The sequence below is a fragment of the Erigeron canadensis genome, chromosome 9 (assembly GCF_010389155.1).
Source record: "Erigeron canadensis isolate Cc75 chromosome 9, C_canadensis_v1, whole genome shotgun sequence".
Taxonomy (NCBI): Eukaryota; Viridiplantae; Streptophyta; class Magnoliopsida; order Asterales; family Asteraceae; genus Erigeron; species Erigeron canadensis.
In genome coordinates, this window is record NC_057769.1 from 30,883,919 (window position 1) to 30,910,689 (window position 26,771).

Consider the following 26,771-nt stretch of genomic DNA (forward strand, 5'->3'; position numbering starts at 1 on the left):
AACGCCATGTACGAAAATGTTGACGTGGCGGGCTTAGAGAACGCCACGTGAGCATATATATATATAGATATAGATTTAGTTTTATTATGCACAACAATGAATTAATAGTGAAATCCGCTATTAGGATTGGAGACTCATCGATAAGGTATCTAAAGGATTAGTTTAGAAAATATATTGATATTGTTTCCTATAATTGTGTTTTCTACTTTACAGTTTCTTTGGCCTTAAGATACGCATGTCGTATGGCTATATATGTAATTGGATGATTCATGAATAAAGATAACAAAAAACCTATTTCAACCGAAATTCTCATGGTATCAGAGAGGTTTATAGCGGCCGCTGTAACACCCCACCGTTGGCGGAAACATGAGGTGTCATGAAAAGCACAACACGACATGGAATTACATAGATACTGCTAAATGAAATAGAATATATTAAATATATTCCCAAAAACATGAGTTCAAAGTCATAACAGTGCTAAAATAGCTTATTACAGACAAGTCCATAAAGAAATAATCCAAGGCATGTAGCCTTAAAGTCTGACGATAAATAAGGAGCACTAATCTCCGAAGTCCAGCCTAGCATAGCAGTCTCTATCCCTGATTAGCCTGAGCACCTGAAAAGTATACTAAAACGTGTCAACACAAAGGTTGGTGAGTCGTAGGTTTTATGTCAAAAGTCTAGTCAAAGAATTAAGTCTTTTGTCGATTATTTTAAGTCTAAACCAGTAATAGTTCAATATATAACGAGCAGAGTTACGCCATAATAAGTCCAAAAGTCTCAATGTCTCAAAGTCTGGTCTTACGGTACCTGCCTTAGACCAAGTCTCAACTCATACAATAAGCATGTCCAAAGCACAACAAACAACACATAATCACACACATACAAACAAGATCAAAGCATGTCAAATGGCACAAGTAACCCTATACGCACAGGCTCAATATTGAACATAAAACAGAAATCGACAAAACTGTTTGAAATATAAGTATACTTTCCACCCCAAAACTTGTAAAAAGAGGGGCTACGAAACTCACCTGAAAAGTGTTATGATAGTTTAACGAACGAGCACGACAAGCACAATCAAAGTCCACGACAATCAACACCTATCAATAATACATGACAAGTCACAGTGAAAGTCTTTGGTATTAAGTCTTAGCCTATTAGAAATGCCTTTCAGTCCATATGTCTTTATTTAACTTTTAAAACAACGTTTATCAAAAGTGACGAGACTCGTATTAACCGAAAAGAAGTCTGGCTTTGACACCAATGTCCTTTAAGTTCAAAATGCATTATTTTATCAATAAAACCTAATTTGAAATCATTTTATAGCCCAAAAATAAGTTTCACTCGAACTTAACCAAAACTAGACGAAACCGGAGGTTTTAACCGAAAAGTTTGCGAAACCGAAACGAATAGAGGTTGAGCTCAACCTAGTGGTTGAACTTGACCATGTACAGCCCAAAAATGTCATTTTAGAACCATTTAATCATAAGTTAGTCAATTGGACCAAAACTACATCTTTTGAGAAAACTAGTCAGGTTTAAGAACCGATTAAGCGCGTACGGACACAAAAGGCTAAAGAATTCGATTATATGAGTTGGGAAGTGGTCAAACTCGACCATGACAGGTCTAGTTAGACCTGGAAAGAGATAAAAATGAGTTCTTCCCAAGACTTAAGGGTCCGAGAGTTAAAACAAGTCATTTGGAGTCAACTAGGAGCTTTACGAGTCGTTTAAGCGACAAAAACCCATGGAGGTCGAGCTAGACCATTAGCGAGCTTAGACCAGCCTAGGTCGAGCTAAGCCTGGCCGGAGTCGGATTCAAACGCGATTTGTGCAAAAACGAACGATTTTGATGCGATTTTGTTAAAATAACGAGATCTAAGGCTAGCCAATCCATATCCATGAGTCTTGATTGCTCAAAAGTGTCACAAATCAGTACAAAAAGGGTGAAGTTCGACCGATTTCATACATCATGTGTCTGACAATTGCACAATCTTCATCTTGGATGTGAAATCGGCTAGTTTTAGACTCTTTTAGCCAAGTGAAGGATATCTTCAATTTTTGCAGTTGCACAAGATCCAAATTACAAAAGTGCATAATGTATCAAATCAAAGCCTTAATCAAGGTTCAATTCGTTTCTTACACACAATTGTAACCGAAATTGCACAATCAAAAAAATCAAAGACATGATTCGCTTAACTTTTGATAAGAACCGAAAAGAAAACATATACATATACATATAAAACGACTTGAATAGATTAAGAACAGAACTTACACAAGTTTTGATGTAGAAAATGATAATATTCACTTGTTTCTTGATCGGGGATTGAAGCCTTGATTGATTTGCAAGCGTTTAGAACCGAAAACAAGCGATTTTTGCAAGATAGAATTTGAAAGAAAGCCTTGAGTGTGTGTGTGGCTAGGTGAACGACCAAAACAAGGGAAATGAGAGAAAAAGGCTTGTCTTGTATTTATAGGCATGGCCAAGGAAGGAGGGGGGTTCGTCAGACTAACGGAACGCCTGACAATTTTAGTCCTTTTCGCTTACCGGACGAACACCGAAAGTCATAGAAATAATTTAACCATATTTTATGATATAATTTTGAATTACGAACAATACGACTAGTCACATGACCATATTTGACCCACGAAAGTATTTTAAATCTTTATTTAGGCATTTCTATTAGACAGCTCGTCTTCCTCAAACATTCGCACCAGGTCTTGAAAAGTCTAGAACACTACTATACAATAAATATTACATGTCTTAATCATAATGTAATCCATAGAATCTCACGTCTTTAGACTTAGGTTTGACGGAAACTGACCTTATTCGAACGGAAAAGTATAGTCAGACGGACGCTCGGGTGACGGTTGTTACAGCCGCCAAAAACAACGCCGCTGATCCAAGTTCGCCTTATTATATACATCCCTCTGATCTCCCTAAACAAATACATGTTAACGAGAGTCTAACTGATTCGAATTATAATGATTGGGCTAAAGAGATGGCCAATTTCTTATTCGCTAAAAACAAGATGGGATTCGTTGACGAAACGATTCCAAAACCAGAAAAGACTTCAGAAGATTACATGCCCTGGATGCGTTGTGACGCGATGATCATTGGGTGGCTGACAACTGCAATGGACAAGAACATCAGATCGAGTGTTCGATATGCTAACACTTCGTCTGAAATTTGGAAAGACTTAAAAGAAAGGTTTGGTAAAGGAAGTGCACCCCGAGCTTATGAACTAAAGCAATCGCTTTCCTCTTCACATCAAGACGGATCCTCTGTTTCGTCATAGTATACCAAAATGCGTAGCATATGGGATGAAATCAATTCCGTGCTTCCGACTCCGCAATGCACATGTGGTGGTTGTACGTGTGATATCGGAAAATGGTTGATGGAATTCAAGGATAAGGAACGGCTATATGAGTTGGGGCTTGATCCTGATTTTTCAACTATTAGAACTCATGTCGTCACGCTAAACAAGCGAGCTGCTGTTGAACCCGCTGCCTTTAAGGCGCAAGGATATCATGAAGGTAGCTCTGGTTTTGGACGAGGCTATAGAGGAGGTTCAAAGGATTTCAAACGAAACAATGGAGACAAGGTTGACCATTGTAACGAATGTGGGAAGGATGGGAATAAAAGAGAGAGTTGTTTCGAGATTATCGGGTATCCCGATTGGTGGCCAGGAAAAGGAAAGAATGACAAGTTGAAGCCGAAAAGTGCCCATGTGGAAGTCGAGCTTGGGCTTGCTGGACTTACTGATGCGCAGTACCAAGCGCTCATGAAGCATTTCAATGTTAATGAGCAAAAGGGAGATGATACGCGTAAGGCAAATATGGCTGGTAAGATTGATAATTCTAGTGATTGGGTCGTAGATTCAGGTTCGACCGATTATGTGGTAAATGATTTTGAAAGTCTTGAAAGCAATGTTTCTACTGCACATGAAGCTCCTATCATGATACCCAATGGGGTCAATGTTCCTATTCATGCGAAAGGAACTTGCACTTTAAATGGAGATAACAAAATCAATGAAGTTTTATACGTACCTGATTTTAATTGTAATTTATTTTCTGTAAGCAAGTTGACAAGAGAATTAAAACGCGTAGTAAGCTTCTTTCCGGATTTTTTTGTAATGCAGGGCTTACACTCGAAGAAGCTGATTGGTACGGGCAAATGCATGAAAGGTCTATATCGGATGGCAATGGTAGTGGGAGCAAGAAAGGCCGCGGCAACGAGCAAGGTTAACGTCAAGATTTGGCATTCAAGATTAGGTCTGCTTCTCATTCTAAGTTGTCACATATAGATTTTTTAAGAGTTGTTTCATTGAATTTTGAGAATAATGTGTGTGATGCTTGTGTTAAAGCTAAACACACACGAGCTCCTTTTCCTAAGAGTTCTATTAAAACTAATGATTGTTTTGAATTGATTCATTGTGATATTTGGGGTAAATATCAAAAGTCATCAACGACCCATGCAAATTTTTTCTTGACTATTGTCGATGATTTTAGTAGAGCCCTTTGGGTTTTTCTGATTAAACATAAAAGTGATGCTAGTGATTGTTTGATTAATTTTCATAATATGGTCAAGACTCAATTTTCAAAATCTATAAAACGGATTAGAAGTGATAATGGAGGAGAATTCACTTCGAATAGAATGAAAGATTTTTATTCTAGTCAAGGTATTTTGCTTGAAACAAGTTGTCCCCATACTCCACAACAAAATGGAGTAGTCGAACGAAAACATAGACATCTTCTTGAAACTGCTCGAGCTTTAATGTTTCAAGCAAATATTCCAAAACGTTTTTGGGGGGAATGTATAGAAACGGCTACCTATATCATTAATCGTCTTCCTTCCAAGGTAATTAAAAATCAAACTCCGTATGAGATAATTTTTGGGGAAAAACTGGACTATAGTCACATGAGGACATTGGGTTGTTTGGCCTATTATAGTAGTATTGAAACGGGGGGTGACAAGTTTGAGTTCCGGGGAGATCAGGAATATTTATGGGATATCTGCAGGGTACATAGGGGTATAAAATTTTTGATGTTGAGCATGGAAAGATGGCAATTTCTCGTGATGTTAGGTTCGTTGAAAATAATTTAACTTTTGTACACCTTAAAACTAGTGACAACATTAAAGGAGTAGTTGATAATTTTAATTGGGTTGATGAATATGTCAACATTAATAGGACGGATGGGTTGGATGGCATAAGTGTTTCCGATGGGCTGGATCCATCTAGTGATTTGGATGGGCCGCATTTATCAAGTGATACACTAATTGGGCCGAATCATTCTCCAGACCCCCTTGTTAGTTTGAATGATAATGTGATTATAGAAAATGAGCCAATTGTGGCTGTTGAACCCCCGCCATCAAAAAGGGTCAGATTCCCTTCATCAAGATTACAGGACTATGAAGTTACGTTACCGCCATCCATTAACCATGCAATGCCCGTCAACAATCAAGCTTCTTCCACAGTACACCCTTTTACAAACTATGTTTCTTATGATAATTTTTCAACTTCTCACAAAGTTTTTTTAGCGGCCATAACTTCGGTTCATGAGCCACATTCTTTCAAGGAAGCAATGCAGGATAAGAACTGGTGAGATGCAATGCAACAAGAGATTAAAGCACTCGAAGACAATGAGACTTGGGTGTTAGAGACGTTATCGGAAGGAAAGCATGCAATAGATTCAAAATGGATTTACAAGATTAAATATAAACCCGATGGAACGATCGAAAGGTATAAGGCTCGACTTGTGGCGAGGGGTTTCACTCAAATTGAAGGAGTTGATTATTATGACACTTTTGCCCCGGTTGCGAAATTGGTAACGGTTCGAACTCTTATTACCGTGGCAGTAAAGAGGAATTGGTTGTTGCATCAATTGGATGTTAACAATGCATTTCTTCATGGTGATTTACAAGAAGAAATATATATGAAAATTCCACAAGGTTTTTTTCAAAAGAAAGAAACTAGAGGATGTCGTTTAAAGAAGTCGTTATATGGTCTAAAGCAAGCTTCCTGGACTTGGTATCAAAAATTCACTGTTTCGTTGATACAACTTGGTTTTGTGCAATCAAAGGCAGATTATTCTCTTTTCACTTATAAGGAGGGTGATAAGTTCGTCGCGGTTTTGATTTACGTTGATGATGTTATTATTACCGGGAATTAAGACGACATGATCAAAAGGACTAAAGACTATCTACACACGACTTTCAGTATCAAAAATCTAGGTCCCTTGAATTATTTTTTGGGAATTGAAATTGCTCGTACAAATGTTGGAGTCATTCTTAGTCAGCACAAATATTCTTTAGATATACTTTCTGATTTCGGTCAACTAGGATGTCGTCCTAGTGTGTTTCCCATGGAGCAGAATTTAAAGTTAGATCAATGTACTGAAAGTCATAAAGTTGATGCAGCTCTCTATCGTCGACTTGTTGGACGGTTACTTTATCTTCAAGCCACAAGACCCGATCTTGCATATGCCGTTAACATCCTTAGCCAATTTGTTTCTGATCCTAGGGAGGATCATATGAATGCAGCCATCAGAGTACTTCGGTATCTTAAGTCCACTCTTGGACAAGGTATTTTTATTCCGAAAAATGGCGTTTTTGATCTTACTGCTTTTTGTGACGCTGATTGGTTGGGTTGCCCTTATACTCGACGATCGCGAACAGGATACTTGTTATCGTTAGGGGGTGCGCCTATATCTTGGAAAACAAAGAAGCAATCAGTAGTTTCTCGTTCTTCGGCAGAAGCAGAATATCGAGCCATGGCTATTACGGTTAGTGAAGTTCTTTGGATTCGATGGTTACTCAAAGATTTTGACATCCACATAACGGACCCTACACCTCTTTATTGTGACAACCAAGCGACAAGACATATTGCTAATAATCCAGTGTATCATGAACGAACTAAGCACGTGGAGATGGATTGTTTTTTTGTCCGAGAACGAGTGGAATCACGGGAGATTTTGCCGATATGTGTGGCCAGTAAACAGCAAGTTGCCGATTTGTTCACTAAACCTTTAGGAGCATAGCCACTTCGTGATTTACTAGACAAGCTGGGTGTTTGTAATCTTCACGCTCCAGCTTGCGGGGGAGTAAAGGATTAGTTTAGAAAATATATTGATATTGTTTCCTATAATTGTGTTTCCTACTTTACAGTTTCTTTGGCCTTAAGATACGCATGTCGTATGGCTATATATGTAATTGAATGATTCATGAATAAAGATAAAAAAAAACCTATTTCAACCGAAATTCTCAGACTTTGAAAGGTTCCAGCTAAATTTGAGTCTCTTTTTCCACATTTGTGGGTGAAGTAATACATATTTTTTGAAAATTTTAAATTAAATAAAATAGAATGGCTTTTTAAGTAAAATAAACTACATGGTACCCACACAATGCGGCAGTGGTTGTAGTGGGGGTGGGTGGGGGGTTGTTGGTGGCGGATGCGACATTGAGTGGTGTAGATAATTGATGTAATTAAAAGATAAAGTAGTGATAGTGTCATTTAATCATTAATATTAAGGGGTAATGTATGTGAAATTTTTTAAACGTGTTATGTGAAAATATTACATATTTTTTAACAATTCAAAAAATAAAATGCTATTTTTTTTATAATATAATATAAATAATATTTTCATATTTTTTTAACACTTACAAAAATAAAATGCTTATTTTTATAATATAATACAAATATAAATATAAAGTAATAAATAAATCCGATGCAACCTTAAGACTTAAACCTAATTCTCTAACCAAACCTTCATTAATGGTATTATGGTAAGAATAAGATACTAACTACATGGGTCTTATTTTAAAACTTCAGAGACGCCTTGCAGGCTTGCATTAAAAAAAAAGAACAAAAAGCCCATTTGATGGTAAAGTGTATGGCTTTTACGGAGCCCACCTAACACGGTGCTTTTTTCACCTAACGCGATTCATTTTTTTTTTAATAAATATATATTGGGCTAACGTGGCAGATAATATTTTGTTAAATCCAAATGAGCTGTTTTAAACTAGTAAGTTGTCATACGACGTGATGATAACAGAGATGGTGACGACACAATGGTGGCGATCCATGGTGGTAGTGGTGGTGATTGAGACGACGGCGAGATGTGAATACGTTTTGTGGTTTAAGAATAATAGTTTGTTTGTAGAAGAGTATCGTAGGTTTTTTAAGATATGAGGGATACAAATACAATGCACTATAGAAGATGAGTATTTAAATATTTAAAATTCACTAGAAAGAGAAGGATAAAATGCTATATAAAAAAGAATAGAGTATCTCATATAATTGTTTTTTATAACAAATTTATGTAAGTAATATTGACGTACAATATTAGTTGGTAGAAAAAACCTGATATCCAAAAATCAAAAATCAACTGTTCATGTCTGAAAAAAAAAAGTTTGATTTCAAGTCAAGCTACTTCCTTTAATCATTAAATTTAGATTAGTATTACAATCTCAAATATAGATTAAACATACGATGAAAAAGGAATTGTTAGATATGGTCTTTGTATTATAAAACATTTATTTCTAATTAATAAAAAAGAAAACTAAAATGTATCAAGTATGATTTTAATATTGAAATCATTAATTTATCACACTCGTTCTCATCACGACCAATTGTCCCCTACTTCACACTGCCACCACCACCATCAAATCGATATCGCCACTTTCATGAGCATTGCACGAATACCCTCAAGTTATATAGTCATATATTGGAATTACACATAACTTACTTCTATAAGTGCTATAAAAATTCTACGGGGTGATTACCAAATTCTGTAGTAATATAATTATTTACAATAAGAAGTAATTTATCAATTATCAACCCCTTCCGCCCCTCTGGTACTTGGAATTTTTTTTCCTTTTAAAAAGTTTGAATTACACATAAATAATGAGAAATTTAATATATGTTATCCGGATCGTGTTAGAGATGCCTTTCCAAATGAGATCTCAAATATAAACCCCTTAGTAAGAAATTGTATGTATATTAAAAAAAAAAAAAAAAAAAAACTCATTCAAACCCAATATAAATGAAAGTTAAATATCAATGACCATCTTCAAATATGCGGCACTCAAACATGAAACAAATTTAATTATCTATGCAACATAAATGAAATTTTACAAAAACATCATGTAACCAATCAGAGCCTGGACCAATTTCGAAGTCGTAATCAATAGAGTATCATTTTATTGTCATTGAAAAGAGAAACTATTTATGGCCCCATGATAAGATTCCAACGGTTGCCAAAAGAAAAATGAAGCGAAGAACATTTATGTGCTTTTACTGGAGGGACCGTGGTAGTTTTAGTTGGGTATCATCCAACCAATATGAACCGTTAAATCCATCATTTCCGTCTCAATTTAAATATTTATATTTAATTTGTTAAGTATTTTTTTTTAAAACTTTAACAGTAAGTATTTTTGTTTGTATAATATAAAACATAATAAAAATTGTATCAATGAAAAATATATTTAATGTTCAATCTATCCATATATTTAAATCAATTATTGTATAACACATACAGAATAATTTACGGTCAAAGTTGCAAAGAAAAAGTTAAAAAGCCAAAATAAAACAATTAAATTGGGACAAAGAGAGTATAAAATAATACTCATTAACATTACTATCATTTTTTACAAGTTATGACTTTTTTTCCAAATTGGTATAGTGAGAAAAATTATTTACCAAACTAGTATGGTTTCAAAAATATTTGTCGGGTTAAAACCTAAATTAATGTATTATGCTTAAATTATAAAATAAAAAAAGTATCCTAAATACTGATAAAAAAGAAAAAAACTCACTAAAGTGATACAACTATCCAACAAAACATAAACATTCTCCAACAACAGCCATATTTAAACAAAATCCGTACTTGAATTCACCAAAAACAAACAAAAAGTTTAATATTCCAAAATCCAAATAAGCCATGCATATCAATAAATATCCAATTGCAAAAACAAACAAAAGTTTATATTTAATAATCAAATTAGCAGCAATACCAATCCTTTGTTCAACAGCACCTGCATAATATCTTATCACCAGTTTCTTTCGAAATTCGAACCACTATAAGTTTAGATTTACATGTTGCTCGATTGTGAGCGTGTTCTCACAAATGCCATAATGGTTAGACTTTTTTCCTTTTTTGATGTCCATTCTGTTTTGTAAGCCTGTTGATTGAGGGAGACCCATTTTATCTCATTTTAGTTCCGAATTGGGGTGTAATGTTATATTTGGTATTGTGGCTAATATGCTTAAACTCAAATGACCAAGTTGCACAGAGCGGTACTCACCAAACATTAAAAAGAAAAATAAACTAACCTGGCAGAGGGGGAATATATATAGTTAGATGGTTGAAGAAGATCTTTATTTTACTTTTAAGTCTAATAGATATAATATATTAAATAAAAGTAAGTTTTAACCCATATTGGTAAATAATTTCGAAACCATACTAGTTTTGTAATTAATTTTCCCACTACACCAATTTGGAAAAAAACTCGTTTTGATACCTTTTTGAAGATGTATGGAAGGCTAAGATTTAAACTTCTTTTACCGGTATTTAATTTAAAGAGGTTGCTTACAAAATCTATTTAAGATAGGTCTGAAGTAAAGATCCAGCTCTAACTTTTGTTTTAAGAAACAAATGTGTTAAACCGCTTGATTAAACCTGAGGTCTTGAGAGAGGCAGAGGACTACTTGATTGAGACTTCCTAAAAGTTTATAAGGAATTTTGGTTATTTTCAATGTTTTTTAAGAGCTTTTGACAAATTCAGAATTTCCATTACTTGTGGTAGCAAGGTTCAAGACTTCAAGTAATTGTGGCTTGTGGCTTGATTTGATTAGTCTATTCAACTTTGATACAATTTTATTTATTTTTTATTTTTATGTTTATTGAAGCAATGTAAGAGTTGAGTAGATTAATTATTAGAAAAAAAAAAAAAAAATTCTTTACAACACATCCATATTTTAGTCCATGTCGACAAAAAAACCAAACCCAAAAATTTAAAAGGGCGGAAAAAAAGCCCTTATATAAATGACAACTCTCATTTTGTAATTCTAATTCAAAGTCAGGAAACCCGTCAAACATATAGATATAGATCTCCGACAAAGAAAGAAAGGAAAAAAAAAAAGAAAGTCAGCAATATATATATATATATATATATATATATATATATATATATATATATATATATATCACTCGTGGACTTCTGAAAATCGGTGATCAATGTGCCACCACCATCAAATGGCGATCCACCCTTCATTCTGCTGAACCCTAACCCTATATATATATATACATGTATGTATTTCTCATCTCATTTTATATCTATATCTATCTTTATATATATTATTATTAAAATACACATATTCACGTATGTATAACGAATCTCTTCTTTCATTCGCCCATTGTTTTTTCTTTGCCTAACTTTTAACAAATTTTATTCCATTTTGTACAAATACATATAAAGAGATCGTTATTATTTATAAATGAAATGTTTGTTGTTATATTTTGTTGTATTATATAGAAATGACTACAGAGGTAGGAAAATTGCTGTACATATTGGTTAAAGAAGATGAAAATATATCAAATGAAGAAGAAGAAGAATCATGTTTTAGATACACTCGTCCTGTTCTTCAATCCACTTTACAGCTTATGGGTTGTAAAGCTCGCCATGCCTTCAAGGTCCACCTTTTCTTCTCTTTGAGATATATATATATATGTATTGTATTTTTGTGTATGTGAGAAATAAGTTAGTTAGATCTGTGTTTAAAGTTCAAAGCTTTTACTGTTTCTATGAAAGTGATGTTTTTTTTCTTTGTATTTGTTTGTTTACTAGTTATGGCACCAAAAGTCCAAAACTTAACGAAACTGTCACCGTATAATTGAATTGTCATTGTGCGTAATAAACTCTTCTTGATTAGTTTTTTTTTCTACATTTTGATGTAACAGACTTTTGTTCTGTTACCAGTATGTCTAAGGCGGTGTTTGTGTTTGCGTTTATAAAATAAATTCTGCGTTTAAAAACTGCGTTTAGAAAAAGCATGTCCCTACCTTCTTTTTCCAAAACTGCGTTTTCTCTCTAATAAAACGCAGATAATCACTTATTTTGCCAAATACATTTTTGCCTTATGCAAACACAGTAATCAGATACTCAACTCTAAATGCAATCCCAAACACCTAAGAAAAGATGGTGACCTGACACGTTAAATTAAGAAAACTGATATAGATAGTCATTTAGATATACTAGTATCAAAATACAAGTTTGTTAAATAAAGAGTTTATTGCATATGATGACAGTTTACGTTTTGGTGCAATTTGTCTGAATTTATGACGAGGGTTGTTATAAAGGTTTGATCATTTTCCCGAACAGATAAGTCAAAGGGTGTTTGAAATCATGAGAAAGAAATGTGTAGAGGATAGTTTGGCTGATATAGGTGTGATTCAATGGGGAAAGGATTTCTTGAAAGTTCATCCTTTGAAAGAGACTACTTGTGATGTTGATAATCAGTCTGATAATAAGATGAGTGGAAATAATCAAGGGGTTTCGGAGAAAGATGGTAAACCTTTTGAATCATACAAAAAACGAACAACGGTTGTCATAAAAAGGAAGCGGTTTATAGATGTTGTATGTGATGCCTTGTCTGAGTACAAGTATGTTGGTCCTAATCAGAGGGCTGATTTTGTTTTAGCCTGCAGGTACATTTTGTAGCTTATGATTGTTTATTTTGATGTTATTAATCATTTGTAAAGTCGAATGTGATGAAAGTTATTTCTGTTCGTGTTTTCAGAATTCGGGAAAGAAAGGAATCGGTTACCGTGTTACTCTGTGGTACTAGCGGATGCGGGAAATCTACATTATCCGCTTTGCTGGTATATCCATTTTCCTTTGTAACTATCACTCTTTCTTGTAATGACAAGTTACATGGATAAGATTCTGTAGCATTTATCTCTTTTTAATACCTTTGTTTTTGTCTTTCTGCATTTAAACATGCTCTTGATCCTATAGTTGCAAGATTCACTAAGCTCATTTTTGCCGTTCAATATCTGCTTTTTTCTTTTTCTATATACCATTGATGATGTCGTGTATTTTATAAGTCAGGCTTAGTGGGTATACTGATAATCAATCTTATGAGCTGTATAAATGTAATCGTATAGTACATAAATGGTATACACTATGACTTGGAACTATATTGCACGGTTACAGTTGAAATGTTGAGCTAAAAGTAAATAGATGCAGCTGATCATGAATTTATCTCTTTCTATGTGTAGGCTAGCAGGTTAGGGATCACAACTGTAGTATCTACTGATTCCATACGACATATGATGAGGAGTTTTGTTGATGAAAAACAAAATCCTCTCCTCTGGTCTTCTACTTATCATGCAGGGGAACATTTAGATCAGGTTGCTGTTTCAGAAGCCAAGGCTAAGAAAAGAGCTAAAAAAGAGGTCAATGGTGTATCTGAGGCTTCTACAGCTGAACAACTATCAAAGGAAGGTTCTAGTTCGACTACAGTTGACTTGATTAGCCCTAAACAGATGGCCATCGAGGGTTTCAAGGCACAGAGTGAGATGGTCATTGATAGTCTTGATCGACTTATCACTGCATGGGAAGAGCGGAAAGAATCAGTCATTGTTGAGGGTGTTCATTTAAGCCTTAATTTTGTGGTATGCAATTGAGATTCTTTTCACATGTTTTCATCTTGAATATGTATACTTAAGTTAGGTGGTAAGATGGGCGGGTTGTTTGATTGGTCAAAGTTGGCTTTTCGTTGAAATGGTCATTTCTAGTATGTGTTGAAATGTTCTTGGGTCACTAGGTCAGGTCGTTTGAGCTATATGCTTATTTTTCAATATTTTTTTTTTATAAACTGTTAGCTATGTTTACAAAATTATAGTTATCGTATTAATAAACCAATAATCCACATCCTTGAAGGGTATATAAGGGTTGTAAGGTGCATTAAAAATAAATTTTTGGCGTCTTTTGACGCGTTTAAGATATGCTCAATCGAAAGGGACTCTTTCATAAGCAAATAGGTCAAAATTGTGATCTCGGGCCTGATGCAGTCTTTTATTCAATATACAGATGGGGTTAATGAAGAAACATCCATCAATCATACCATTTATGATATACATCACAAATGAGGACAAACACATGGAAAGATTTGCTGTTCGTGCAAAGTATATGACTTTAGATCCTGCCAAGAATAAGTATGTTAAGTATATTAGAAATATCAGAACAATCCAAGAATACCTATGCAATCGAGCTGACAAACATCTAGTTCCAAAAATAAATAACACGAATGTTGATAAAAGTGTTGCTGCAATTCATGCCACGGTTTTCAGCTGCTTAAGAAGACGTGCGACTGGGGAGCATCTTTATGATTCTTCCACTAACACTGTTTTCGTAGTTGCCGAGGAGTATAGAAATCAATGTGCAGCTAATTCACTTAGCTCAAAAGGAATGTTTCAACTGATTCAAAGGCAAGGTTCTTCAAGGCATTTGATGGCTCTCTTAAATAATGATGGCTCGGTTGCAAAGGCATGGTCTGCTGAGGATGGGCTAGGAATACAAATGTACGGGCCCTTGCGGATCGGAAAGTCTGAATCGGTTAATTTACAGTTTGGAAACTTTGGAATTAGTGCTTGGCCAACAGATCTTGGGTGTACTAGTCACGCTAGTAGTGTTGATGACTCAAAAGGCGAGCTTACTGACAATGGTAGTAGATATTATTCTTCATGTTGTAGTTCACCCAAGGTCTCTGAAGGACATGCTAAAGAGGTAGATCATTTGTATCAAATTGCTGATCTTCATATGATTATAAAGTAATAATTTGTATTCTAATATCATGGTTTTTATTGTTCAGTTGAAAGAAGATCAATCTGTGTATGGTAGTGATGAAGAGGTAGATGATACCCGTGAAGCAGATAGCGATGAGGATCTTAGTGATGATGCCAAAGCGCATATGCATGAAGAGGTACTATTCAACTTTCTCTCAATAATGTTTCTTTGAGGTGGAAAAATGTGGGGGGTGGGTAAGATAATGGCCCAAAAATCATCTTTGTTATATAAAAAACAGGACATGTTTCTTAGAGTCGCACATTTTCTCCCCTAGCTATCATTGACAGTGGCGTTAAGTCTTACTCTTTTGAATCACTGCCCTCTGAAACTGGGCAGGTAAACTTTAGCCCAAGTATTATTACATTCTTTGATGTTTGGGCTGATTATGAAGGTTTTAGTGGCTGGTTAGGCCGAGCAGCCGGACTGTTTGGCCGAAAGAAGATCAGGAAACTCGAGGATTCAATATTTCAAGCCAGTTATTGATAAAACTTAACGTTAATCAAGCCAGTTTTTTGTAAATGTGTTGAAATTGTCACAGTGTCACCCCTAGTTCGTTTTTCCATACAATTATGCAGATTGACCGGACACTCAAAGGATTTCATTTTTTTTTATGTATGCAGATGGAAGGCTCGGTTGACGAGGAGTCGACTAAATCGGACGAGGAGTATGATGATCTTGCTATGCAGGATATTCAAGAAAATGGTTACTTAACTGATGTAGAATTAGATATCAAGACCAACCTTTCTAGCACCCAATATGATACAGTCAAGTACAAACAAAATCTGGATCGTTTCTTGAGAACCAAAAGTGAGCCAGTCATAGAATCACTGGTCACTAACTCGGGTAATCCTGAAGAAAAAAGTTTGCCATCTTCAGGAAACCGTAGAGTCAGAGGACGATCCTACAGCATTTCAGCTTCTGGGAGAGAGGAGCGTTTTAACCTACCTGTTTTAAGACCCTCAAGCTTAGTGACAAATGGGCTCTTGAATTCGCCTATTTCCAGTGGCCGTGAGGGTTAGTGTTATGTATAATTCATGTAACATTGTAACGTGATTGTAAAGTCTGTTGGTTATCTCTTTGGTTTCTCTAAAGGATTGCTCATGGGCAAACTTTTTTAGTCATAATGGGAGTTGTGCTTGACAGTAGTCCGTTGATGGTTTATTGTTTTCTGCCCATCTTCATGTCAATACGAGTGATTGAGTGAATGCACCATTGGTGTGTGTTTTTATCATTGTATTATGTTATGCCGATTGCTTAGCCACTAATACCTGTCTAAAGGGGCAGCTTCTATTCTTCTTTTTTTTTTGTCGAACCTTGAAAGAAAATGTGCTACTCTGCAGTTTGGATCATTGATTTCATGTTTGAAATTGTATGTGTCATGTATTTTCAACTCTTGATCATCGTCATCCTTCTAACCACTTTAATTTCTTTTGACAAAGATTATCAAAGCCAACTATCAACATGACTGGAAACTGTATTGCAGGAACCGTTGGGTTCAAATTTGGAGCTTCTATCTGTGTGTTGCGTCTTACCTGGAATGAATTGGTCAGAGTTAGTTTTATGTTTGGTTTAAAACGAAAAACGAAATGGGTCAAATGTATAGCTGAGTCAGAAGTCCATTCGGTATTATTTATCAGCTTGAATTTTTGTGATCATGCATTCATGCTAATGGATCATACATACATGTTTGGTTACGTTTGGAAAAGATCGCATTTGTCTTCAGTCACCCTGACTCATGAAGGAACGACTTAAGTTCGAAAGCAAAAACAATCCTTGCACACGAGAGAAGTCTTTTTACTTGAATAAGAGCATATTTCACTTTCAGCCTCTTTTGGATAATTACGAGTTAACGGATGCGCTAACGCGCAACGGCTTTCCTTTCTCTGATAGAGGCTCGCTTCTTCAATTCAAGTTCAGCTTGCTGCTTTTCATTTTGATAGGAGTAGGTGCTTGCTTCTCGCTCGCTGAGAACTTTATCAAATAAACTCTACAATATATATAAAAAAGTTCATACATATTTTACAGTGTTTATCACAAGACTAGAGCCTAAATCTATATGTTTGATAATTTATCACACATACTACAAAAACAATGATATATATGTTATCACACATATCACAAGAATCAATGACAAAGATGACATGTTCCATAATAGATTAACACCACTTTATTTGTTTTCTTTCTTTTATGGGTTCAAAATCTAAGTTCCTATATATTTACACTGACATAATAAATTTGTGACAAATAAAAACTAACACCGTTGGATAATTAGTTAACACTTTTGACTTTGGAGATACAAGGTCAAGGGTTTTATCGCTTATATATGTCTTGTAAGGTTGGAGGTGATTTTCTATCTTTGATAAAATCTGAAAACAACCTCTCTAGTTTCTACACCGTCATGGTAATGGTAAGACTGCTTATATCTTAACTTCTCTCATACACCGTCGAGGTATGTGAGAAATTACTAAATACAATGTCTAAAAAAATGATCATGAAAAAGAGATATAATAATGATAATGAAAAATAACAAGATGGGAAAGAAGAACAGGAAAGAAAGCAATATGTTTTTATTTTTATTTTTTATATTTATAAAAAGCGAGGAAGAAAGCAACAGAATAGAAGGACCACAAGGTACAAATATGGACCACATCAATTGACGATTCACTCTCTATCTCTAGGTACTTTTGCTCAAGTTTGTATAGTTGGCATATTATCCTTTCTAATTTTATGCTTACAGATTTCTAATTTGAGCTAACAAGAGTTAGAAACAACGCCCTTGCTAACATGTTAATTGTTACATCAAAAATATCAAGTGAAAGCTGGTAGTGTGACCTTCATGAGTTAAGAGTTTTTTCTTATATATTGAGTTATTGTAATTTTCATAAGTTATTTCACTTCTTTTGTAATTTTCATAGTTAACATTTCAGAAAAGATCTACAATAGTAGTTTTGGTTTATTTCTTGGTTATTTGCAATTGTACTTTAACTTGACTATTAGCACCTTGTTAATTGTTTATATCATTAAATAAAATTATGCCGTTTTAAAACGAAAAATCTTGAAATCTTAAAAAAAAAATATATATTTTACTTTCAATATTCATTTTTGATTGTAATATGTCTCTCAATCATATCATTATTGTTATTATACCGATATATAACTTCATGCTCTAAAATAGAGTTAAAATTACTAGAATGTAATAATTTTTTGAAGTATATTATTTTTGATTTTTGAGCAACGTAACTTTTTTCTTGATCAATTAGGTTGGATCCAATAGGGTTGTCGACGTTGACCCTATTGGTAGGGATCTCGTTGAAAAAAATTATTGTTTTCAAAATTTTGAAGGGAAACAGCTAGTTGGTTAAAAAAAAAATTTAAAACCTTTACATCTTTATATAAACAACACTTTACAATCCACTGTTACAACACATTCTTCACAACAAAACACACACTCTATTAAAAACTCTTTCACAAAAACATAAACTAAAATCATGTCTCAAAACAAAGAAAACCAAAATCAAATTAACGATCTTTGGCAACATTTATTAAAAACCTGATCCCGGCTATGTCATCAACCAATTAAACCCAAACAAGCCAACCATCGAGCTCCTCCAACCCTCCCCCAATGTGTCATCCACTCGTTAACCCATTTTCACAACCGTATTATAACGCGATTAGCCCAAGCACAAATACAAGCTCAAATGGCGTTTGATCTTCACCACCACCACCAACAACAACAAAAACCAAGAACCCCACAACCGCCATTGATTATCAATGAAAATGTTCCCGAGACGGATAGTGTCACGTCCGTCGATGATGAAGATGAAGGTGAAGTTGTAGAAGTAGGTCGTGGGAAAAGGCGGGCCACAAAACCGAGACAGAAAAGGAATTGAGAGGATGAGGATACGGAGTTGTTGGAAAGATGCTGGGTGCACTGGTCGCAGGACCCGGTCGTAGGTAATTGTCAGACAAATGGCGTCTTTTGGGATAAAGTGGTGGAGATGTTCAACGCCGAAACAAAATACCCAAGGCGTACCAAAAGCCAAATACATGGCAAATGGAACAATATTAAAAAGGGTGTTAAGGATTTTGGCGCGACGTTGAAGAAGGTTAGCGAGCATGGTAGACAAAGCGGAGCGGATGAGAAACAGGTGATTAAAGCGGCGTGAATTTAATTGTACACGAAACAAACAGGGGGAAAATATTGGCATTACCAAAAGTGATATGACCATCTTAAAAACTTGGCCAACTTTTATAATGAGAATGTCGCGACGAGCAGTCGGTCGGCTCCGCCTTAGGCGATAGATTTGACCGCCGATGACGTTCTAGTAGGGGCGACCCCAACCCCCACCCCGGCCACATTTGATGCCTTATTTGGGGACGACCCCATTAGGCAATCACAGGGTCGTAACGTTAGCCATAGGTTGTCTAGTTTGTCCGATGCAACACCGGGCCGATCATCGGGTTCGAAAGCGGCCCAACGTATTAGTACTTATGTTCAAATGCAACAAGATGCATTGCAACGGGACAAACTTAGAGATGCCATGAAGTTTTTGGCGAAACCGATTCCTACTTTGTTGAGACAAGACTTGAAGGCACATATGAAGTATCGAAAATACTTACAAAAGGAATTCGGAAGCAAGTTTTATGCGGAGGCGGCTAGCGACGAGGAGGACGGGTAGTTTTATTTATATTAATGTTAGTTGTAATTTTTTTATCTTTAATTGTAATATTTTAGGTGTATTTTTTGTAATTTTAGTTGTAATGTTTTAAATAAAATTAAGTTTAATTTATCGTTTGAATAAATATAAAATAAAATAAATTAAAGTTGAGGAAGATATGTAGAAAAAGTGTGGTAAAAGTGTTATTGGTAGCGAGTATGAAAGAGGTAGGAGAGGTTTGATGAGAGAAAATAGCTAATGTAGCAGTGTAAAAGAAATGTGAATGAGATGCTTATTGGATAAGGTCTTAGTTCACTAAACTATAAACACAACACTTAGTCATCGAAATTCAAATGTCCATCATGTATATTTTTTGGTTCATTCAAGTAATTGTACATCTCTAAAATATTTGCTTTTTAGACTTTTAGCCGGTGACTTTTTTTTTTTTACCACTTTCTTAATTTGTTACTCATCTTGATCAAATTCCAAATTTTTTTTTTTAAATCTATTTTTTTCATCCCTTTCTATTCATGTTGACAAACAAGTTAACTGTTACATCTTTGGAAAAAAAATAAATGGATAGGAACCCTTTGGTCTCATGTACCGTGTTGGTACCCAAAGCGTACACCGCATAAAACTTATGCCCTGTGACTCACCATTTTCCCACATGGGTCACTAAATATAGTATAGTTTCTCCTCTTGTCTTTGACAAGAATTGAACCTGTGATTTACAGCCTCTATCTATGGGCCCATGTAGTCATGTTGTGACGGTACCAGTTGATCAATGATCAATTGCCAAAAGTTCATGTACGTTTTCATTTCCCATCACTTCCACCATTCCTTTATTCTTGATTCTTCCTCTTCTTTTATATATAACCACAGTATAATATATACCCATAGGGGTGAGCAAAAACCAAACCGAAAAACAAAAATCGAAAAAAACCGACAAAACCGAACCGAAAATACCGAAAACCGAACGAAATCCATTAATTTGGTTTTTGTTTTCCAAAACCCGAACGGATCGGTTCGGTTTTCGGTTTCATATGTCAAAAAACCGATCAAAAACCGAACCTAACCGAACCGAACCCATTATATTTTAATTTATTTTATATTTATATCATATTACATTTATATTTATTACTTATAATTTTTAAATATGTTAATATATTTAAACTTTATGTCTTTTTAGTGTACAAATCTATATAAATTATATGTTTTAGATGAAAACACCTAAAAAGTATAATTATTTACTAAAAAGCATATCTATATTTTAGTTTTTATATCATAGTTTTTTTTGTTAACAATTGAAAACTAAATATAGAACATCATAAATGAAAAAGTAAATTTTTAAATAAAAAAAAACCGAACAAAAACCGAAACCGATCCAAACCGAACCTAAAAACCGAAAAAACCGAACCGAACAAAAACCGAATCCAACGGTTTTGATTTTTTAAAAACCGAATTGATCAGTTCGAAGGTCAGTTTTAGCCAAAAACCGACCCATACTCACCCCTAACCCACATGATACCTTCTGTATTCAAAAATGTATATTCTCATTATATAAAAGTTGATGTTTTATATAATAGTACATATATAAATATATTCTTTCGGTCATAAGTCATACTTTAATCTATTTCAACAACTTATCTTTCTGCCATTGGGGTGGTCAAAAAGTTTTTTACTTTATGGTTTCTTCGCAGGGGTCAACAGTTCGAATTCTGTCACATGCAAATGTGGTGAAGGGGTCTTGATTAGCAACTTACACCTATTTACACTTGAGAGAGCAAACCAATTAGAGCGTTGTTAGGATTCGAACCAGACGTGAAAGGCACCAAAGTTGCGGGCGTTAGATCCGCTACTCATATCTTTCTAATATCCGTCAACTTTTAATCTCAACGGCTTATTTTTCAACCACTTATAGTTGTTAATTAATGATTTTAACATTACAAATAGAACTAGTTGTAGTGCAACGACGTGAATTCCGACTCTCACCATTTGTTGCCAATCGGGTGTGTTCGAAGCCATCACATTATATAAAAATATGTGTCAACACTAAATATTTGTCTTCCCTTGAAATAACTCAGCTACGTGGATTTGCTATAAGAATCTTTTGTTCAATCCTAGATTGGCATTTGCCCATTTGCATATGGGCACACTAATTAGGGCTTTTAATATTCCGCTTAATCCGGAACTTAAGTAGTTTAATATAACTAAACACAAGGAATTAAAGTCTTTGGTTGGAGGGTGCCATGTGAACATGTCTACCAAGTTTATTTCTTGATATTGGGTATTTATTAAGTTTACCAGCATAAAGATGAAATCTTATTTGTTGACAGTTTGAGAAATTTTTTGATGATAATTAATTGTTACATATATATAGCTGAAAATAAATTACAATTTATTTACATATTTTGAAAATAATAAAACTTAATTAGTGGAATGTATATATGTTGTAAGTGAATAATAAGTAGGTATTCAGTACGTGAACATTCATAATGATCAATGAACAGGATTGAATGATGATATTCAAGAATGGATTTTACGATCAATGAGCATTATCACGTGAGAATAAATTAAAACGTTTAATTTGACAGATACTTGTTTGTTCTTCAAATGTACTAAAAGATCGTTTCCATTCTTGTAAGTAATTAAACACGGTGCAAGTAATACAAAAGAATAGCATGTTAACTGTCATTAGAAGACAGTTTTGACTAACACAAGGAAACAATAATTTTTATAAAGAATGAGCAATTTGTGTAAGAAAATTTACACAACATATAATTTATTTAGGTATATTCTATACTATGAATTTACATGTTGCAAATTTATTTCTTGTGTTTGTTATTTACTTTGATTAAGTTTTTCGTGAATGTGTTTAATTAAACCGGACCAACAATTAATAGTACACGAGCATGGTACCCGCACAATGCGGCGGCGAGTCGGTGATGACGGTGGTGGCGACATCTATTGGTGTATGTAAAAGTATTTGATTTAAAAGGGTTAGTAGAGATATTTTCTAATTATATAATGGACTAATTGTGTAATTTAATATTAAGAGTTGATGATGATTTAATTCATTAAAGATATTTTGGCCAATTTGCATGTCCAATTTATGTAAACTTTCAACATATGAGTTATAATTTTTATATAGTAGTATAAAAGTATAGATATAGATAATTACATACTCCATCACTCGGAGACCCGTACGTGTACTTACACAAAATTAATAAGCTTAATTTTGAAAAGGTCTCTCTAGAAAAAGAAACAAAACATTTAGACATCGAGAGACTTATATAAATTAACACTTTTATGAATGAATGAGAAACTGTTTTGTAAAGGAGATCGAGGTGATAAATTTTGATGATGATGATGATGAGAGTATATGTCTTACAGTGAGTCAGGTTGATGTCAGCAGTACTGGAAGCACTCATCAACAGGACCGCATATACATATGCACCCCACACACACACACAAAAAAAAACATGTTAAAAGCAACCCCAACAATGGCAGCAAGCAAGCAATATAATGTGACATGTTGATTGTTTAGATTCAAAGTCACCAGCACCAACTACTTCTTTGCTGGCCAATTTTAATTTCTATGGTTAATTATCAAGCTACATCAACCCCTTAATTTGAGATATGGATTTTTTGGTCTCCAAAAACATCCTATATCTCATGGATGTTGACATGACTATCTATCAACATAATTATTAATCATGTTCTCTTCATCTGAATTTTTGCGTACGTTTAATAAAGGATCTATATATTTTAGTGCTTAATAAATATACATAAAAGATATTTCTTAGAACTCACTCTTTTTATGGACAACCTCTCTCCATGACACGTTGCGATAAGTCTTTTTGGAAGCAGGACTCTCTCTCATATCTCTGCATTGGATTGGGCCGACAAGTATATCAGCACTAAATTAATTACCACAAATTAAGAAAATTATTATAACTTTAAAGTCTATGATATATAGTCATCACGTAGAATTTACAATGAATCACACATATACATTACAGAAAGGATATTAGAAAATGGTTTTAGGTAAAAAAAATATATATATATTAAAGAAAAATAAATAAAACAATAGGTTTATTTTCACGGAATCTCCATGAATCAATTGTTACATGAATCTTCATGCATCAATTATTTAACCATGATTCAAGGGTCATATTATGTCCTATTTGTTTTACTTTAGTATCTATTATACAATATCCAACCCCTGAAAAATGAAACAACATAATGTTTCTTTACTGCTCAAGTTCAACTATCTGCTAATTTCTACATATCAATTATACACATGCTAATAGCTAATTACAGTAATATATATCAATATGCTCAAGAAAAAGATACTAGTTAGCATAAACATACATATGAATAGCTAGCTAGTCTCTGTGTGTACTGATCGAGTATATATGTTGTATATAGAGTATATATAAAGGGAGTGATATTCGCACCACAATTTATGATGAACTTACTACACAGTATTACAACAAATTATACAAACAACTAACGCATATATAGTTGTGGTAAATTAATCATATAATGTGGTACCGATATCACTTCTCACACTATATATATAATTTTAACCTTACAACTTTCAACTACAATCCTATGTCTGAAGTCCACACAACTAAAAATCAAGTTGAAAAAAAACGGTCTTCTGTACACTTGTAAATGTCAAGTAGTACAACCAAAATTTGGGGACTAAATGTCTATAATCTTTATCATTTCATCATCACAAGTACCTAATGATCAGTAATACCTTCAACTGTAAGATTTTTCAAATAATAAACAATCAAATTGAGATCAATGCAAAATCTAACATAGTTATCTCGTTAATTTTGTAGCGAGAGAATATTGATATATAGTTTGAATAATAATAAGAATTTGACTGCTAATCAATCACATTTTGTTTTTAAACTAATTTGATTTATTCACATGAAATTACTTCATACAATTAAAACATAGAATTACTTGATCAAATTCAATTGTTCAAGACTTACTAAGCTTAATTAACGCAGGCCATGAAAAGACATAAACGTACATCCGGCCACCCATTAAAGCTTCTTGAGTAGTTCAGAACAGATCATTAGAGCTTCAAAACGAACAAGTTAATTAATATCATATTTTCTTATCACATAAAATGTGTATCTTATAATGAATCTTAGCTAGAAACCAAGAAATAGATAGATTCAAGTAAGTAACCCTAGTTATGTATAAATCTTTATATCCTTTTAAGTTGTATGATTCTCTAAAAAACACAGATATAGGAAATCAATGTGAAAAAACTTGGTTATATTTATATATTGATTGATTTGTTCTCAAACTCTTACTCATTCTTAGGGATTGATTATTATCTTTTTATCAGTTTATGATTGTGTATATATAACCTATATATTTTCATATAAGAATAACTAACAATAAATCATAGATCTATCCATGTACGGTCATTGACTTACTAATATAGTGTGTGAAGAAAGAAAGAAAGGCAAGACATGCACCTAGCTATATAGTATATTCAAGATTAGAAATTATTAGGCTCTATATAGTTTGTTTTCTTGAAAAATGATTGACAAAAAGTATAAAAATATATCTCACGCCACAGTAAAAGCAACTAAATCTTTACTAATTAAAGAGAAACAAACACAGAAAACAAAAACAAAACACCCACCTGATAACTGTTTCGGAGAGTTGAAAAACTGACACATTTTGATGAGTCAGTCAGTTGCAAAAATATATTTAAGTACAAACTCTTGAATCCACCAATCAACCTTTGATATATATGATCTATTCCAAACTTCTTGTATAGCCGTTTTATTACCGATGCAGCATCATCAAGATTCTCGTCTTCAAAAAGTCTATTTTTTTTTTTTTTTTTTTTTTTTTTACTTTTGCTTTTTGTGCGTGAATCTTGATGATGCCACGCCGGTAAATAACGACTCTATGAATATGAAAAGCTGCTTGGAAACGATGGTGGCTGAGATTTATTTATAATAATCTTTATGAAGAAGGAGAATATAGGGTATGATCGATTTGAGAGCGTTTTAGATGAAAATAAAAAAAGGCTCAAAACTCATATTTTGATAGTGGGTCTGATGGGGTTCACTCTCAATAATTAAGCCCACGAGCTAAGTTGTGACGTGGCACATCAAGATTGGTTGAATCCTAAAGTCATGAAATGAGATGGTACCAAATAAAACCAAAAGATCTATATATTGTTCTAACTTTAAACTCTTTTTCAAAAAATTTTAAGCTATAACTAGCATACTACCCGCGAAATGCGACGATATTCGTAACAGTAATGGTAGAGTAGTAGTGGGAACGATTGCTGGTTCGTCGAGTGATAGTGTAAATAATCGATGTAAAAGTAATTAATGTAAATAGTTGATATTTTAAAAGATAAAAAACTGATAGTATAATATAATTATTAAGAATATTTTATACATTTTCTATTATGCAACTTTTAACATGGAGATTATTTTTTTAATAAGATAATATAGATATATAATTAAAAAAATACTAATAATTGTAATTACAAACAAAACCGTATTTTTGTTTTGGACTTCTTTTTGGTAAGTAAATAAGTCCTATATGCATGGTTTGTTTAATTAGATTTGAACCCAAAGCTTTTGATTGATACAATATATATATATATATATATATATTAAAACAATAAGAATCCTATCCTTCTAAAGCCTTTTTTCAATTTAAAGTTAATTTTAAATATTGCCACATAGGATTTTATCCTACGTGGCATCTTCATACATTTTTTACAATATATTTATTTTATAACCTTTATTTATTCTCAAAATAATCTATTTTATTTTATTAAATATGATATAAAATATAATATATTAATCATAAGTATATATACAAGATAAAAAAGTAATATCAAAACTCATATTAAAAAAATAAAATAACGTCCATGCATCTACTAAATTGACACACATATTTGACAAAAATAATATTATTTATTAAAATATATATAACTTTAAAGACTATATCAAATTTTAGAAATTATTTAAATATATTATTAGATTATATATGACCAATCAATTTTGTTGTTTATCTCTTTTTTTTTTCTTTTTTTTCTTTTTGCCGAAACTTTAACTAAAGTTGGTTGTTATTCTAATCACAAAACAAAGTCTATTATATAATAAAAAGCAAAAACTATAATGATTTTCTCTTATTTCTCTTATTGGGTTTTTTTTACTTATTCGTATTGTATTTATGTGTATTTCATATGACTAAATT

The 26,771-nt window shown here is 33.4% G+C and overlaps 2 protein-coding genes and 1 long non-coding RNA gene across 3 annotated transcripts; 2 read left to right on the top strand and 1 right to left on the bottom strand.

Annotated features, from left to right (window-relative positions):
* The first annotated feature begins 6,182 nt into the window (after positions 1-6,182).
* On the top strand, positions 6,183-7,043 carry LOC122583560 (uncharacterized mitochondrial protein AtMg00810-like). The gene has a single exon (XM_043755952.1). It carries the CDS (start codon positions 6,183-6,185, stop codon positions 7,041-7,043), a length of 861 nt encoding a protein of 286 aa, XP_043611887.1.
* Positions 7,044-11,233: 4,190 nt separating this feature from the next.
* On the top strand, positions 11,234-16,243 carry LOC122582134 (P-loop NTPase domain-containing protein LPA1 homolog 2). The gene is made up of 8 exons (XM_043754492.1): positions 11,234-11,312; positions 11,539-11,696; positions 12,385-12,710; positions 12,803-12,884; positions 13,284-13,679; positions 14,098-14,793; positions 14,879-14,989; positions 15,474-16,243. The coding sequence occupies exons 2-8, from the start codon at positions 11,541-11,543 to the stop codon at positions 15,870-15,872; spliced, it is 2,166 nt and encodes a 721-aa protein (XP_043610427.1). The 5' UTR covers positions 11,234-11,312; positions 11,539-11,540; the 3' UTR covers positions 15,873-16,243.
* A 6,693-nt stretch (positions 16,244-22,936) lies between these two features.
* LOC122582135 lies at positions 22,937-25,584 on the bottom strand. The gene is made up of 3 exons (XR_006321105.1): positions 25,189-25,584; positions 24,521-24,612; positions 22,937-23,398 (listed from the first exon to the last, which is right to left on the bottom strand). It is a non-coding gene; the product is annotated as an uncharacterized LOC122582135 (long non-coding RNA).
* Positions 25,585-26,771: the final 1,187 nt, after the last annotated feature.